Below are 15,196 nucleotides of genomic sequence, written 5' to 3'. Positions count from 1 at the left end.
AATGGCTGTTCATCTCCATAGTGAAAGCTGGGCAGAGTAAACTGTTGATTACCATCTTCACTTGAATCAGTGAGAAAAGAATAGGTGGAAATTAGGAGAAACTGCCTCTTTTTCACCTCTTGCCTTGGAACTTCAGTCATTAGTGAAAGTCAGATGCTCATTGTTTCAAAGCAGCATAAAATAATGTTTTAGGTATTTTGTTTGCTTGCGTAAGAGGCTAATGGGGAAGACCTAACTAAAATACATCTTCATCTTTCCCTGRGTAGACAGACATGCTTATTTAATACTCTTTATTCACTTTGAGTAAAATGTCATTGAATAAATGCCACAGCATAACTGGCTAACTTGGTTTTATTTCTTTCTCCCTAGGCCGTTTTATGGTTACCATGAAAAGGAGAGACCGTTTATGAAGATTTATCTTTACAATCCTGCAATGGTAAAAAGGTAAAGTTCTGGCTGATTTCCTTATATTTCGAATTAAAAAGTCAGGTTTGAAACATYGTTCACCAATAACTTAACAGAATAAAATCTCCAAAATTACTGTCCCATGGTTTTCAAAGCACTTTAAAAATTGCTAGTTTTAAACACACCAATAACCTTTTTAAAGCAGTAGCATGTTAGGAAAGCARTACCAAAATACACTTACCTTTAGTTGTTTTGTGTTAACTGTAATTCTTGAACACCTGAATTGGTGTCAGGTTTTCATGTAACTCTTAAGGAAAACAATGTAGCCATCTTTCCTATGGCATCTTTTCGTCTATTATGAAGTAAATTTTGGTAGGTTTTAATTCCAGCAACAATTACTWAATTTCAGATTTACTTGGAAAACTGAAGAGCTTTTGTTGTTAGACATGTTGTCTATTTCTCATTCTGTTAAATGAAAGTGCCATTGATTTCAATCATTCTGTAGTTGCAGTAAATTCAGGAATAAATAAGGAGAAATTATTTCTCAAGCATAAAYTGAAATCCCTTGAGTGTGTGCTGTTACATACTGTAACTTTTTTTAAAAGGTCTRATAAATGATCAGGATTGTTTGATTTTCTTCTAGGCAAGTGAAATTTTGGATGATTTAAAATTTCTGTCTTAATGTAATTATATGAATATATGACATGACAGTTGTTTGAAAATTTGGAGCTTCTCATGTTTGAATTGCTCCTATCCAAATAAGGACTGACACTTCACTTGAATTATTCCTTTGTTTTTTTCTGTATAGAACTTTTTTTTAAATTCCAGTTTGTTGCATTTAGAAATGCTTAGTGCTTCTCTTTGTTATGTAGATGTATACTATTAATTTGAGATAAAYTTACTGTACCAATTTCTAATTATCCAGATACTTGCAATTATTTTTTTAATGTGTGGCTATATAAAAGAGAGGACTTGTCCTTCTAGGAAGTTTTAAAATGCTGCTTCTCTACATACAGTACAGTATGTAGGTTTAAAACYATGAAGGATATCACATATGTCATGTATTTGATATATATTACATGTATCATATATATGGTATCTGTCATATATATATATGTCAAGGAGAACTAGAGAGACTTTCAAACTTAATACTGGTGATTGGCAAACAGCTGCTACAGTTGTTCTGTTGAAAGACTTCTGTGGCTATAATGGCTTTTGGATCACTTGCAGAAATAGAMTATTATAGAATGTTTTTTTCAGAGAATTTCTTGTTTTTTAAGATGAAGGATTTAACGCTTCTTTGTAACTAACAGAAATACTGTATCTTTATTAGCAGAGATAATTTTTGTTTATATGTTATTGCAAAAACAGTTAAAAATGCAACTAAGGCAAAATTTTAGAACTCCAAGTATTTTCTATTTTTATAAAGTCAAATATCAATATTGTTGAACTGAAATAATTTTTTTTATGTCCTAATTTGTCTTTTATTTTAGAGTTTGTGAGCTTCTGCAAGGTGGAGCCATAATGAACAAATCTTACCAGCCTCATGAAGCCCATATTCCCTACCTCCTCCAACTCTTTATAGACTACAATTTATATGGAATGAATTTAATAAACCTGGCTGCTGTCAAATTCAGGAAGGCAAGGAGAAAAAGTAAGGTGTTTATTTCTTAAGACCAAATAATTGTTTTGAAGATTAAAAACTACTATTTTGAACAAGGTGTCACTAGCTGTCATGCTTTTGCTGTAGTTTGGCTGAATGTGTATCATGTTGTTTCCATGAAGTTTGCTTTCTGTGTGGAAACAAAATCCATATGTAGCTCTTTTTTTATTTTTATTTTTTATGCCCTTTTTTATGGGGATTGAGGAAGAGCCTGCTTCCTGAAATGAGATGCTATATATCAAGAAACACATTCAGTAGTGCTGCTGTGACCATTTCACAAGATGACCACACCTCTTTTCTAGAAGATGAAAAATTGTTGWTATTTAGTTGAAGAACTGACATGAAAGATAGCATAATAATACTGTTGCTTTTTTTTAACAGTTTTGCTTCTTATATCAATCTAAATACATTTTTTGTTGCAGTAGTGTATACAAAATTATGGCTAACAATTTTGCTATGATGGCAATAGWTGTTCTTAATTAAAATGCTTGTGTTTCTACTAAAGTCATTTGCTCTAAGGTGAAATTTGATTTGTGTGTGAGCAAAGGAAGTATTTAAAAAAAATAGTGTGGCATTTTGAATGACGTAAAAATTGTTTGGTGAGAATATCCCTAACATTACCTAAATGCTTCATTATAAAGGAGAGATAACAATAGGAAAAGCATGATACCTCTGGTACTCAGTATTTTRTAAAATAAGTATTGTTTGCTTAAATCATAATTGTTCCTACAGCTAAAGCAAAAGTTGAAAGGAATGGTAAAATATCTTTCTGTAAAAATGCCAATCATKACTTGAACTTTTTTGCTATTTTTATGCATGTATATTCAGATAGCAATAGAGTAGCCCATGGGGTTTTAGAACTAATTCTCGTTTAAAGGAAAATACTTTCTTCATGCTCAACAATAGGCCAATCTTTTTGYGGGTGTCAGAACTGTAGGATGGCAAAAGCTCAGCCATRGACAGAGTATCTTCAGGATTTTCARTCCTGAGGAAGTATAGTCAGGTACTTTTAGTCTTCCAAATATTCAAATCAGCCTTCTGGAAAGATGCAGTGTGATTATATCAAACAATTGTTTCCATTCTTTTTTCATAGTTCTTTTTTTTCTCTCTTTCAGATGATAGATGAAAAACATAARCTATTTATATTCTCCTTCATAATTTATTTAAGGATGAGAGACCTAAGTCTTGAAAGGGAACTAGGGGGTGAAAGAGGACCATGAGCTCAGACCAGTGGACTTAACTATTCTTTTAGGGAAGAACCCAATAGAATAAAAGGAAAAAAATGACAGACTACCTTGTCTGGCTTGATCAGATGCCAGCTGCAGTGCTTCTAGGAAGTTTCATKCTGCTTTGCATGGCTCCACATCACGCATGCATCAGTAGCCTGCCTCAGTCTGTTGGAGTCCCCAGKCACAGGATCACTGTCTGCTGCTCCTGGCACAGCAGCTGAACAACAAATGGCTTATCCCTGGTGCAACCTTACAGAGGCTCTGCTTCAACAGGCSTGTCCTTGTACAGCACCCCTCTCTGAGCTCAGGCTCTTGGAGTGGTGTAGAAGGCACAGCCTCTGCTTCAACTGCCACACTTTACGTGCTTGTTCCTCAGCATCTGTGCTGGGGGAGCGTGCCTTCCTTTCTGTCAGATGTAGCTGTATCATGCAGGCCTGGCCAAACAGTGTCTCTTAGACCGCTGTAAAAGCCTTTGCCAAAAGATGTGCAGCAATCGTTTACCTTACTTTCCTTGCAGATAGTGATACAAAAATGAGTCTGGCAAGTAATGTATTTGTTTGTCAATGTAAACCAAAAGCCTCAGGAGCCTGTTTTCAGTGGTGGTTTTCTCACTGATATAAGTAGACCTTTTTTGGAGGCTCAGAGGTCAGCACACAAATTTGTAGTAGCAGGAATATTCTGCCTTCATCAGCCTGTGTCCAGAAGATGCAGCAGTTCATTTTCTCAGGACTTGTCTTTATGGGCTGTGAAGAAGGCTGCCTAATCATTCATGCACCACATGCCTCTGTAACTATTGCAAAACTTTTATTTTCAGTGGCTGAATCTGCTTCTGTAATATGACTCTGAAAGACCTTGATGTGTCATTGCTACTGTCTTTAAAGATCTTCATATCAAGAAAAGGGGAATATTGAGTGTCCTTAAATCCCTATCCCTATGATTGATTAACTTTACTGACGAAACAAACTGATACAGGAATTTGAGCTTCAATTTTTAGAAGTACATGAGAATAGGGTTCATGGGGAATAAGAAAGGGAATAATGCACAGAAACTGCTGTGGTGTGGTATTTGAAATGCAAGTAATTTTTTTGAGTAATAGTATCTGTTTTACCAGTTGGCCTAKATCTTGCCTAGCTGCTGTGAGATATATTTTCCTTCAAAATATAAAACTACACAGTCCCATTTCATCAACTTAATCAAATTGCAGATGAGAAATAACAAGAGATGTTTCTGTGTATAGTCAGCTTGCATTTAAGTACAGAGAATTAGCTGATGTACCACTCTGTGAAAACATGGCTGTGTTTCTTCCTGGATTAGTTGCCCAAGGACAAGTCATCACTTTTGAACAGCACAGACAGTAAGCTGTGCGAGGTTTGAGCTGGATCTGAAGACCTCTGACAATTGAGTTGTTTAATTGGTGTATCTTTTACAAATGCAGAAGTGTTTGCTATGGCTGTAAGGTAAATTTAATACCAGAAAACTGCTAGTGTCTGACACTAACATAGCTGAGAAAATTCAAGGTTCAAGCTCATCATTCACAGAGAAGTGGGAGACTGAGTGATTTTCATTCTTCTCCCATTCTACCTCCCTCCAACTCCATTCCTGGGCCTTTTCTTTCTTGYGCCATATTGTGTATATTGTGTTTCTGTTCTCTGAAGACTTASGGTTCAGGTGGAGACTCAAGGGAGGTAGCAATTCTTCAGAGGCACCTTTACCAGCATGACTTTGGAGCACACTTCCTTACAAGAGACCTCTGAGCAAACTTACAATGTTTTCGTTTTTAGGTCAGACAACATCTGCCTTCCTTGCAGGTTTCCACTTATTGCTGCTACCACTGCCTCTGAAATATATTGCATATTCCCTTTCAGTTCACAAATAAGAAAGAGGAAAAGTGTGAAGTAGAATTTAGTGTTTTCTTTGGCTTCTGATTTCAATTGGGATTTGAACTGTGGACCCAGGAAATTCTCAGGTTTACATTGGACTGTGTATGATTTATTTTGAAATGGTCACAAATAGGAGAAGATTGAATTTAGGTAAAKATATGTCTAGAATGCAACAGTTGTAATTCTAATAATGTCAGTGTGTTGGAAATACGTTTCTCTATGTGTCTACGTGTTAGAAAGAAAATTAGATCGTTTRTGTATGAAGATGATATCATGCAGTGCTATTTATTCTTTAGGGGCAGGTGGACTGGTCATATTAAGTAATAAGTGCAGTTACAATGATATTTGTAAAAGATATTGCCACATAAATTAATTAATTTCTCATTCTACTTTTTCCCCTAGGTGATACATCAGGTGGAAGCAAACATCATAGAACTCATTTGCAAAATTCAAGCAACGTATCTTTCATTGAGTGGGAAGAAGATGAAATACCAAGGTCAGCATCCCAGGTTTTTCTTTTGTATGCTGTATTTTCTTATGYATATATCAACTTGCTGTAATACAGAGTTCCAGGCTCTCATTTAAAGGACCTTTATAGGTTTTACACAGTTTAAAAAAAAAGGGTGATAATGTGACACAAATTATCATTATTTTGTTTCTTTGTATAGTTTTGGTCACCTAACATTTTGTGATATATGGTTATAAAAATCAAACTGGGAAATAATGGGCAAAATCAACTTTTTGATCTTTTAGAAGGATGACTTTGATGAAGAGCTAAGCAAGCTGAATAGCTACAGAGAATAGTTACACATCACTTCACAGATTGTTTTTGTTATCATCCTTAACCAACGTGACCTCATTGGTGAGGCCACATCTCAAMCCCTGTGTTTGATTTTGGGCTCCTCACTATGCAAAAGGACATTGAGGTGCTGGAACAAGTCCAGAGAAGGGCAGTGAAGCTGGTGAAGGGTCTGGAGCATGAGGTTGATGAGAAGCTGCTGAGGGAACCTGGGGTTGTTTAACCTGGAGAAAAGGAGGCTCAGGGGTGACCATATCACCCTCRACAACCACCTGGGAGTGTAGCCATATGAGGGTCAGTCTTTTTTCCCCCAGGTGACAAGTGGGAGGACAAAATAAAATGGCCTGAAGCTGTGCCAGGGGAGGTTTAGATTGAGTATTAGTTTCTTCACTGTAAGGATGGTCAGACATTGGAATAGGCTGCCCAGRAAGTGGTGGAATCTCCTGGAAGTGTTCGAAAAATGCATGGATGTGATGTTTGGAGGACGTGGTTTAGCGCTGCTAAATTAGCAGTTGGACTTGATGATCTTATAGGACTTCTCCAGTCTTAATGGCTCTATGATTCTGTGAATAGTGTGTTATCAGAGGATTTCAGTTTGTCCATTTAAATGGTAACTACGTAATAATGTTACCTTAGGATTTTCCTGTCTGTCTCCCATCCTTTTCCTTTTTCTAGGCATTTCCTAGTCTACAGTTTGTAATTTGTAATTGTTTTACTTCTATAAGAAAATGGAATATTTGTGTAATTTTGGGATGTTTTTGGCCAGAGTTGGGGAGAGAAATCGTGTCTGAAGCTACTTTGATTTGTATYGTTCACCTACAGTAAGTTCATTCTTAAAGCTATTTGCTAACGTTTGGCAGGTCCTTCTGTCATTTAGTAGTCTGAGCTCAGTCTTTGGGTGGTTCCTGTCGTTATTCTCTGAAGAGCTTGTTGGGCTCAATAAGCCACACTTCCTGCTAGTGTTATGTACTATGTTGCTTCTCCAGTAGAAAGTGCATACCTTAAACCATACTTCAGATTTTTCTAGTGTGCAAAAACTTGAGCTTATATTAGGTAGCATCTGATTCTACTACTTCTAGTGCAACGTTTTGCAACAATGCTCACCTGATTGTTGTATTGCTATTTTACTTCTGTTCTCTTTATGTGCAGTTGTTGTTGGGCTGTTTTTTTTYCCTTTTTGGCTGCATATTTCATTCCCAGTCTATTTCATCCTTTATTTGGCTTGGTTCTGTAAGCCAGTTTACTTTAACTTTGAAGGCTGGACCATAAATTAGGCYAGGATTCTCTGATGTTACTTTACACAGATCTGGGGAAGGCAGATAAAAAGAAGGCAAAGTAGTACCTGGTTGTCAAAAATAGAGAGGGTTGAGCCCCACAGGGCAGAAGCCAAGGATGCATCYCCATGGCTGTAACCACAGATCTTCTTTCCTCCTCTTTCCATTCTTCSGTGTGTACAGCCAAGAATGCAGCACCTCACTCATGCCAGTCCTTCTCCAGCACTCACGCAAGCTCCAGAAGCGGGACGTTAACAGTAATGGGGACAATACAAGACTGTGCATTTCTAGCACTTGCTCGCTGTCCTTCTGCCAACAGGAATTATTTCTTGGATGTAGAGCCTGAATACTACATAATATACCACACAAATTATCTTTCCACCATATGCAGTGATACTCGTAGTTCCTGATACACTTTACAGTTTCATTTATCGTGCCACTTTGGTTTGTGAGAATTTTAGGAGTTATTATTTCTCTTCTTTCTATTTTCTAATTGAGAATCTTCTATTTTTTAAGTTTCTATAGGATCTGTCATCCCATTTTTAAATTTCATCCTGTTTCTATTATTCTACTTCTGAATTATCCTGCTTTTGTTTTCTGATATTGTAATCTAGTTATATATCCAGCATGTCTAATGGTTTGCCTTATCAGTGTATTTCATTACTACACTGCTGCATTTTCTGCCRAAAGTATTAATGAGATGTGAAGTAAACTCAGTCACAGCAACTGGTTTATATTCAGGTCTATACATTTTGTATCAACACTGTCCTTTTTATATAACCAAGAGGAATTTCACATTTAGTTAGCTCTTAAAATGCWTTAATAAATTAGGAACTCATTTATGATTCTTCCAGATGAAGTTGTTTCCCATTTGATACTGTGTTAAACATTCTTTTGCCTAGAAAATTAATTTTTTATTAAAGGTCTTCTGGCATGACTGTCTTCTCCATGCTGTAACATGTACATGCCCACAGCAAAGCAACAAACCTAAGCTTTTCCAGTCCTAATTTTACTCTGTTCTGCATCTACATAAAATTATTTGCCTATTAAAATGTCTGTTAAAAATTTATGGGAGTCATCAACTTAAAACAGTGTTTTTGTAATAAAACCCGTACTGCATCCAGATTATCTTCCTACTTAATTTCCTTTCAAATTCTAAAAATTTGCTTCTAGGTTGATTTAATGGATCTGTAAATGTCGTGATGAACCTTACTGAGGGTAAATCTGACCCASATAGTATGAGATATCTATCCAAGGAAGCCCCTGTAATTGTTTCCTAAAATGATTATGACTCAACTGTTTCTATTTTTGTTGCCTACAGCTTTACTCCATAGCTGTAAAGCTGCCTTTCTTCCTTTGTTTTTGTCTTACTTTAACAAAGTATGTTCTGTATTCCCRACATACTTAATTTCCATATCAACGGCTGTATTCATTTTTAGTTTTATGTACAATACYAGCACAGTCCCCCTCACTCTATTATCTAGTCCTCTTCAAGTTCTATTCAGTTCAAGTTGAGATATTTAACTGTTTTATGAATTGTTAACAAAAATTATTTACTTACTGTATTTCACCACTGCTTTTTTCCGTAGCTTTGGAGTTTCTTCCATATATCACAGAACTTTTAAGTTCTTTGCTCATCCTTTATGTCAGCTATAAAGATCACATAAATCTTTCCCTACCTTTCAGCCATGTTCTTAAGTTATTAGTTATTCAGTTAAGAACAAGCAAAAATGGCAAAGACAGTCAAATGTTGTTTGAGACCACAAAATTTCTAGGCCTGTTTTGTAWTTTTAGTGACTGGGATGTCTGTTTGGACTCATTATTCTTTGTGTCCATTAAGAACACATTTTAGAGATAGTCCAGAATGTATCTATCAAGTCCTTGCTGTAAGTGGCACTTAACAAGTTTTCATGTTTAACCAAGCAGTACCAGCGATTGGGCATTTTTTTACTTTGGAATACAGTGTGTCATTTGGCTGAAATATGATTTTGGATACCTGGAAGGTAATATGCAAGATTGAAGYCACATATGTAACATGAGTAGCATTTTACATGAGTAAATGCTAGTGATGGTTCCTTATCTCAGAAAATGTTTGAGAGCTGTGCCAGTTTTTTGGWGACTGAACTCCCTTTTCAGTGCTAGAGAGCACCTTGCTTCTGCTCTACTTCTCAAGAACAGCATTTAACCCAGCCATGTCTTGTCTTGCTCCCGGCAAATCTCCAAATTTTTGACTCGCTGCTATGATTAGTGCACTGTATTAAGCCAGAGACACTTCTTTTAATATAATTCTAGAGTGATTCTGTTATCAAGTAGACAAATGTCCAAAATCTCTAGTGCCCAGGAGTCCCTGACGTTGCAAGGCTTTTAGGTACAATTGCCAATGTTATCGCACTGGAAAGTGCAAAGCCTATCCCGAAGTGGGCAGCAGTCTGGTGAAACTGGAAGTGCTGTCCAACAGTTTTTGACATCAGGAGTTCTGGATATGAGACACATTTTATTATCCTCCTCAGGCAGCTGGTAATAAATGATGAAACACTTCTATGAGTTCCATTGAGGAAACTTTCTGGTAAACATYAGACCTGGAGTAATCTGCCAGTCAAGTCTGCCACTTGGACATGATGTGTTAAAAGAAGAATGATTGGTAGAATACTTYTGAGAAACACTTTTTCTAAATCCTAGATTTACTATTAGGCACCAGTTTGTATGGAAGTAGAGAGATCTGACAAATAACACTTTTGCAGTCTAGCAGATATGTAATATTACCGATTTTTGCTAGGTTTGTGGCTGTCATAATTGCTTTTCTCGCTTGTCAGCCTGTGCATGTTTTTATTTAGTTATTTGACTTTTTAATATAATGTGCACACATTTGAACATCTTGAAAGCAAGGACAYGTTTTCTTCCTTGAACAGCATATGGAAAATTGTGTTGTCAAATTTTAGAGTTCTTATCAGTGCAATTGAGTAACACCTTTCAGATTCTCTATAGAGTTAATTTTTGTCTCCTGTGCTCACTTTAACATTACAAATACGCTCAGATGTGGTCGTTACAGAACTTACATCCTTAGGTTGTCATTAATATTGGTGAATTAAGATACTGACCTTGTTGATTATTCTTCAAGGTTTTAGAAGGCTTTGATCTTCCTAGCTGTATGTAGTGGGCACCTTTTAAAATATGTGTTGACTGTAGCTTTAGTTCATTGCCTCAGCATCTGAGAAACCAAACGTTGGAACTTTCTTTGAGCACAAATTTCATCCTGAACTATCGGTTTTATCTCAGTGGATAGTGCGAACAAACTATTACTTTCTTCAAAAAAGGTCCATTCTCTCTGTTCTCACAATAATGTATTTGGAGCCTTTTATACAAAGGTAAAATGGATTTGTACTGCAGTTTTTTCGGCATGGTGTGTGGATATAAAAGGCAATTTAAAATTAACTGGTGTGAGTATCCCAAGTAGCCTAGCTATGACAACTCAGTGTTGTGCAATCCTGATTTATCTCACTTTTTCAGAGAGTAAATTTCTGGTCTCGTGCAGCTAGATTGCTTCTACACCACCTCACTTAACCCTATCTGTCATATAACTGTATTACAAGTTTTATCTTGTGAACAATTCTCTCTACATTCCTTTTTACAAAATGAAACATAGATGCTGTGAAAAGCTTTGCCTGGGACTTGCTAAGTCTTCTTCTCTAACGTTGTTCTAATAAAGATATTCTCAAATCATGATTTTGGCATTACATAAACCACTACTTTTCTTTGCAAAACTGATGCACGTGATGTGAGGCAGGTGATTAATCTGTTGTATGGTGCAATCTTTGTCAAACAGGCCACTTCTGAATATCTTCCAAGGCACTACAACCATTAATTCCATGAAGTAGTTCATATTTTCATCTAAGTACAGATGGGAGACTAGACATATTCTGACTTTATCATGCTGTCTTCTCACCTGGTAAAAAGAGCATTGTAGCTGCTGARGAAATGTGTGTTGATCCGGTAGAATGGGAAATACTGGTTATTTTGTGTATTTTCCTGCTATGTTGCACRCATTTGTTTAGGTGAGAAAAAGCACCAAACCAAACAGGTCTTCATCAAGGCAGTTATCCTTAGTTCATCATGCGTTTGGGTTGTTAATACTTTCATTCACCAGGCTAAACAAGGAAAAAGCCCCAGAAAGACTAATTGTGAGTGTTAAAGTGTTCAGCATTGCTCCGAACTGTGAGAGAGAAAAATTAATTGCCCCTGTGTTTTCTGGGCATGTGATCATGCCTGCACACTTAGTACTATTGGCTGAGTTCTATAGAACATTTAATCTTGTATTGGAGGAGAACATTATTGTAATTGCTTTACTACTTTGAGTTGTTTACCAGCTCCTTCTCTTCTATCAAAAGAAATAGCTAAACCCTTTATGTTGAAGATACAGAATCCTTATCTAATTAGATTTGATCATTAGTTTAAGGACTTGCAGGTGAGGATGGGAGCTGATAATTCTTCATTCAGTTACTCATTTCTGTTGCCTCTGAATACTTTTAGGTATTATCCAGTTAAAAAATAATGATGATGCATGTTTCAAAGTCAGTGCATTGATAAAATTAACCTGTGATATTTATTTTGTCACAGCTCTTTAATGCTGAAAGGTGTTGAGCCACAAAGTACTTGTGAATTGGAGGTGGATGCAGTAGCTGCTGACATTTTGAATCAACTGGATATTGAAGGTAAAATGTTAATAACTTTCCATTTGAAATGGTTTTAAAACAGAAACTATTTTGTCATAGTTCACTCTTCTTTTAAAGCTCAGCTTAGTTAAATCACAATCCAGATTTCATTATTAGTGAATTGTTGATCTACAAATTCATAAAGTTTAAAAAAAATCCATTAAGTCTGAAAGAAAAAAGGTTATAAAAATATATTGTCAGAGCAGTATAAAGAGATTTTTATTAATGCATAACAGAAGGTTTCAGACCTATAGGAAGAATAGTAATGGAAATATCAGCATCAGATGTGTGCATGTACATACACATATATATATACATACACACACATGCTTAGTGGAAAGACCAGAAAAAGCCAAAGATTTGGATTACAAATAGGAGTTCTAGAAAACAAATTAGGTTGCACCTTAACTTTTCATAGTGCCAAAACCTAGAGTAAGGCAAGAATGGCAATTAAAAAATAACAGGCTAGAATGCCAAAAGAGATGATGAAAAGTGCCAGAATCCAATTTGGGGAAAGAATGCTTTGTCACATTAACAGACTTCCCTTCATGTATTACTGCGTATTTCAGCCCAGATTGGCAAGAACCCTGGTTTGCAAGCTATATGGGAGGATGAAAAGCTGCGACGGAGACAGAAATGTGAATCTTCTCAGATTAAGCCACCTGAGTCACAAGGTAAAAAAAAAAAAAAATTGTGCAGTTGTTAATCCAAAACTTTGTATGAGAAGCAAGCAAAAGGACAGAATTTAAATTGGTGTACCAAGTTTCAGGGGTTTTTAGATGTACCCRGGCTTACTGATAGTCCAGTATATGTTTTCCAATTTTGAAAGCAAGATGCATAACCTTGCCTAACAGCATCATGATTCAGCTATCAGCAAAAYATTCTAGACAGAATGAATGATAATGGCAGTTAAGATTGCATGCTTTGTCATGGAAAACATTTAAATACTGACAAAACTAAATCTCTTTATCTTGAAGCTTTCCATTRTCATTTATGCAAAAGGGCAGTCCCTTTTAATTTCTGTGGAATTATAGCTAAGGTGATATTAGATTAAAATTCTAATAGGATAGATAAATCCCTGGATTTTTATGTAAAATTCATTATACAGGGAAGACTGTGGTCTGCAACGTAATTTCATAATTAACAGGCTTTCTCTGCAGAACCTAGGATATATTTCTTTTAAAATATGAATGATATTTGGCAAGTAAGCCAGAGGATTGCAAGAAGGGAAGAGGCAGGTTCCTGGCTAAGGCAGATTGCTTTCTGATTGACTTTYTTCCTGTGTTTCTGTGTACTGGTATTCAGGCTGCATAAGCCAGACTTTTTGAAATTATTCACTGATTTTTCTTGGATGCTCACCTTGGTGTAATTGCATCATGATTTGTAAATGCTGTTGATAACAGTTGCAAATGAGATCAGTGGGAGTGTGTCAAGTATTTTAAAGTTTTTAGTACACTTGGAAAATCAGCYCTCAGATTTGGTGCTGAAAATTAGCAGGCACTTCTACTTTGAGCCTTTTCCTAATAAAATCAGTAATTTTAACTGCTCTCTATGTTGAGAGGTCAAAGTAAAACTGAATAACAAATATTTTTCAAATTTTAAAGACCGTGGATTTGTGCCAGCAACAGAGAGTGAAAAATTTTTTCAGAAGAGACTTAAAGAAATTCTCAAGCAAAATGACTTCTCTGTGTAAGTGTTTAGCCATTTGTCATAAAGTATARTGTTCTATGCAAACCTTAAATATGTATTTAAAACTTGCTTTTCAATTAACTAGAACGTTGTCAGGATCATTGGACTACAGTAATGGATCAGAGGAGTTCTCTGCTGAGTTAACACTACATTCTGAGGTACTTTCTCCTGAAGCCATTCCGTGTACACCAGCTAATATGGTAGAAGTGCATGACGATAAAAAGATGAGCAAAGGTGAGTTTTTTTTTAATGTCCTAATTGTTTAGGCATAAATCTCTGTCATGGTTTGGCTGTTTATACTATTAGTAGAAGTAAGCAGAAGGAAGTTTATTGTTAATTATGAAAAACCAAAGAGTAGTTTTGCTTTTATTTTTATTATTGCTAGAGTAAGCCTTTCTAAAATTGCCATAACAAATAATGGAAATATACTTGGACAGTAAAATCCATTCTAAAGTGGCATGCTTTCATAACGTATTGATGTCTCTGATCCTGACGTTTTGTTCTTCCTCTATTTTTTTTTTCTTTTAAAGACTCCAGCAGTATGCAAACTGATAAAGAAGAGGAAGCACTTATTAATGAAGAAGCAATTTTAAACATTGTGGAGAACAGTCAGAGCTTTCAGCCTTTGTCTCAAAGACTAAATCAGACTGCAGTTTTTAGTGAGTATGATTGGAATGTCTTTTCTTCCAGGCTATTTTATTRTTCCACAGTCTTTTTGTTCCCTTAGGTTACTAGCCATGAGAGGAATTAGTTAGTTTACTCAAGGAGTTTTTTTCCCTTCTCCCTTCTTGTCATGCAGGTACCAATTGCTGGTGTCTTGTGTGACTATGAGTAACATGCTGCATATTTGGGTCTCTTACTCTCTTTCATAGCCTGCACCCGTCTATCCTGTTCCTATGTAGCATTGTAGTGCCACATGGACTGTGAACTGTATGACTTCTGTTCACTGTGAATTACACACCAAGGGTCATATTAACATGAAGTAAAGGTTGGAGTTTAATGATGCGCCTCAGAAAGGGCAAAGGGACCAAGAACAGAAAGTATAATTAAAAGTGGGTTAGTTCAGAACTCAGGAAAAGGGGATGGTTTTGCCTATAAAGGATTGCATGGTGTCTTGTGAAGCCTTTGCAAAATATGAAAAATGCCTTTCTCACAGATGTTGAGATCTATTTTATATAATTCTCAAGATCATTGTAATCATAAAATGTTTCCCAAGGAAAGAAATTGGAGACTGTATTTCTTCCCTGAGGAAAGAAAGTAGGGATTGTAGTTCTTCTGCCAGAGAAGGGGAGAGAAGTAGCAAAGATGCTASAGTAGACTGGAGATCATAAATTGTTTATGAGGTCAGATGATAGGTAAGTAGGAAGARAATGAGAAAAATTAGTGACTTGGAAGGATTTTTAAGAAACAGAAAAAAATGAGAATGGGAGTGCATGAATTACTATAAGTTTGAGTCAAATAAAAGAARCAAAAATTAAGAGAGGAGTGAAATCAGGTAAACTTTCAGTGTTTATAGAAGCCTTGGAAGGGAATAGCTTATTGTGACAT

At 36.0% G+C, this 15,196-nt stretch overlaps 1 protein-coding gene across 1 annotated transcript in view; it reads left to right on the top strand.

Moving 5' to 3' along the window:
- The window catches only part of REV3L (REV3 like, DNA directed polymerase zeta catalytic subunit), a 106,800-nt gene that overhangs the window by 43,628 nt on the left and 47,976 nt on the right, over positions 1–15,196 (top strand). Inside the window, exons 3-10 of the mRNA XM_057390190.1 lie at positions 370–444; positions 1,899–2,059; positions 5,580–5,673; positions 11,865–11,959; positions 12,529–12,633; positions 13,564–13,648; positions 13,734–13,882; positions 14,179–14,307. Coding sequence (XP_057246173.1) covers positions 370–444; positions 1,899–2,059; positions 5,580–5,673; positions 11,865–11,959; positions 12,529–12,633; positions 13,564–13,648; positions 13,734–13,882; positions 14,179–14,307 — 893 coding nt within the window. The remainder of the gene's footprint in view (positions 1–369; positions 445–1,898; positions 2,060–5,579; positions 5,674–11,864; positions 11,960–12,528; positions 12,634–13,563; positions 13,649–13,733; positions 13,883–14,178; positions 14,308–15,196) is intronic.

This window comes from Malurus melanocephalus, unplaced genomic scaffold (genome assembly GCF_030028575.1).
Source record: "Malurus melanocephalus ecotype Western Australia unplaced genomic scaffold, MMel_1.1 scaffold_23, whole genome shotgun sequence".
NCBI classification, from domain to species: Eukaryota; Metazoa; Chordata; class Aves; order Passeriformes; family Maluridae; genus Malurus; species Malurus melanocephalus.
Note: the sequence above shows the minus strand (reverse complement) of the source record. Positions and strands in the feature narration are given on the sequence as shown.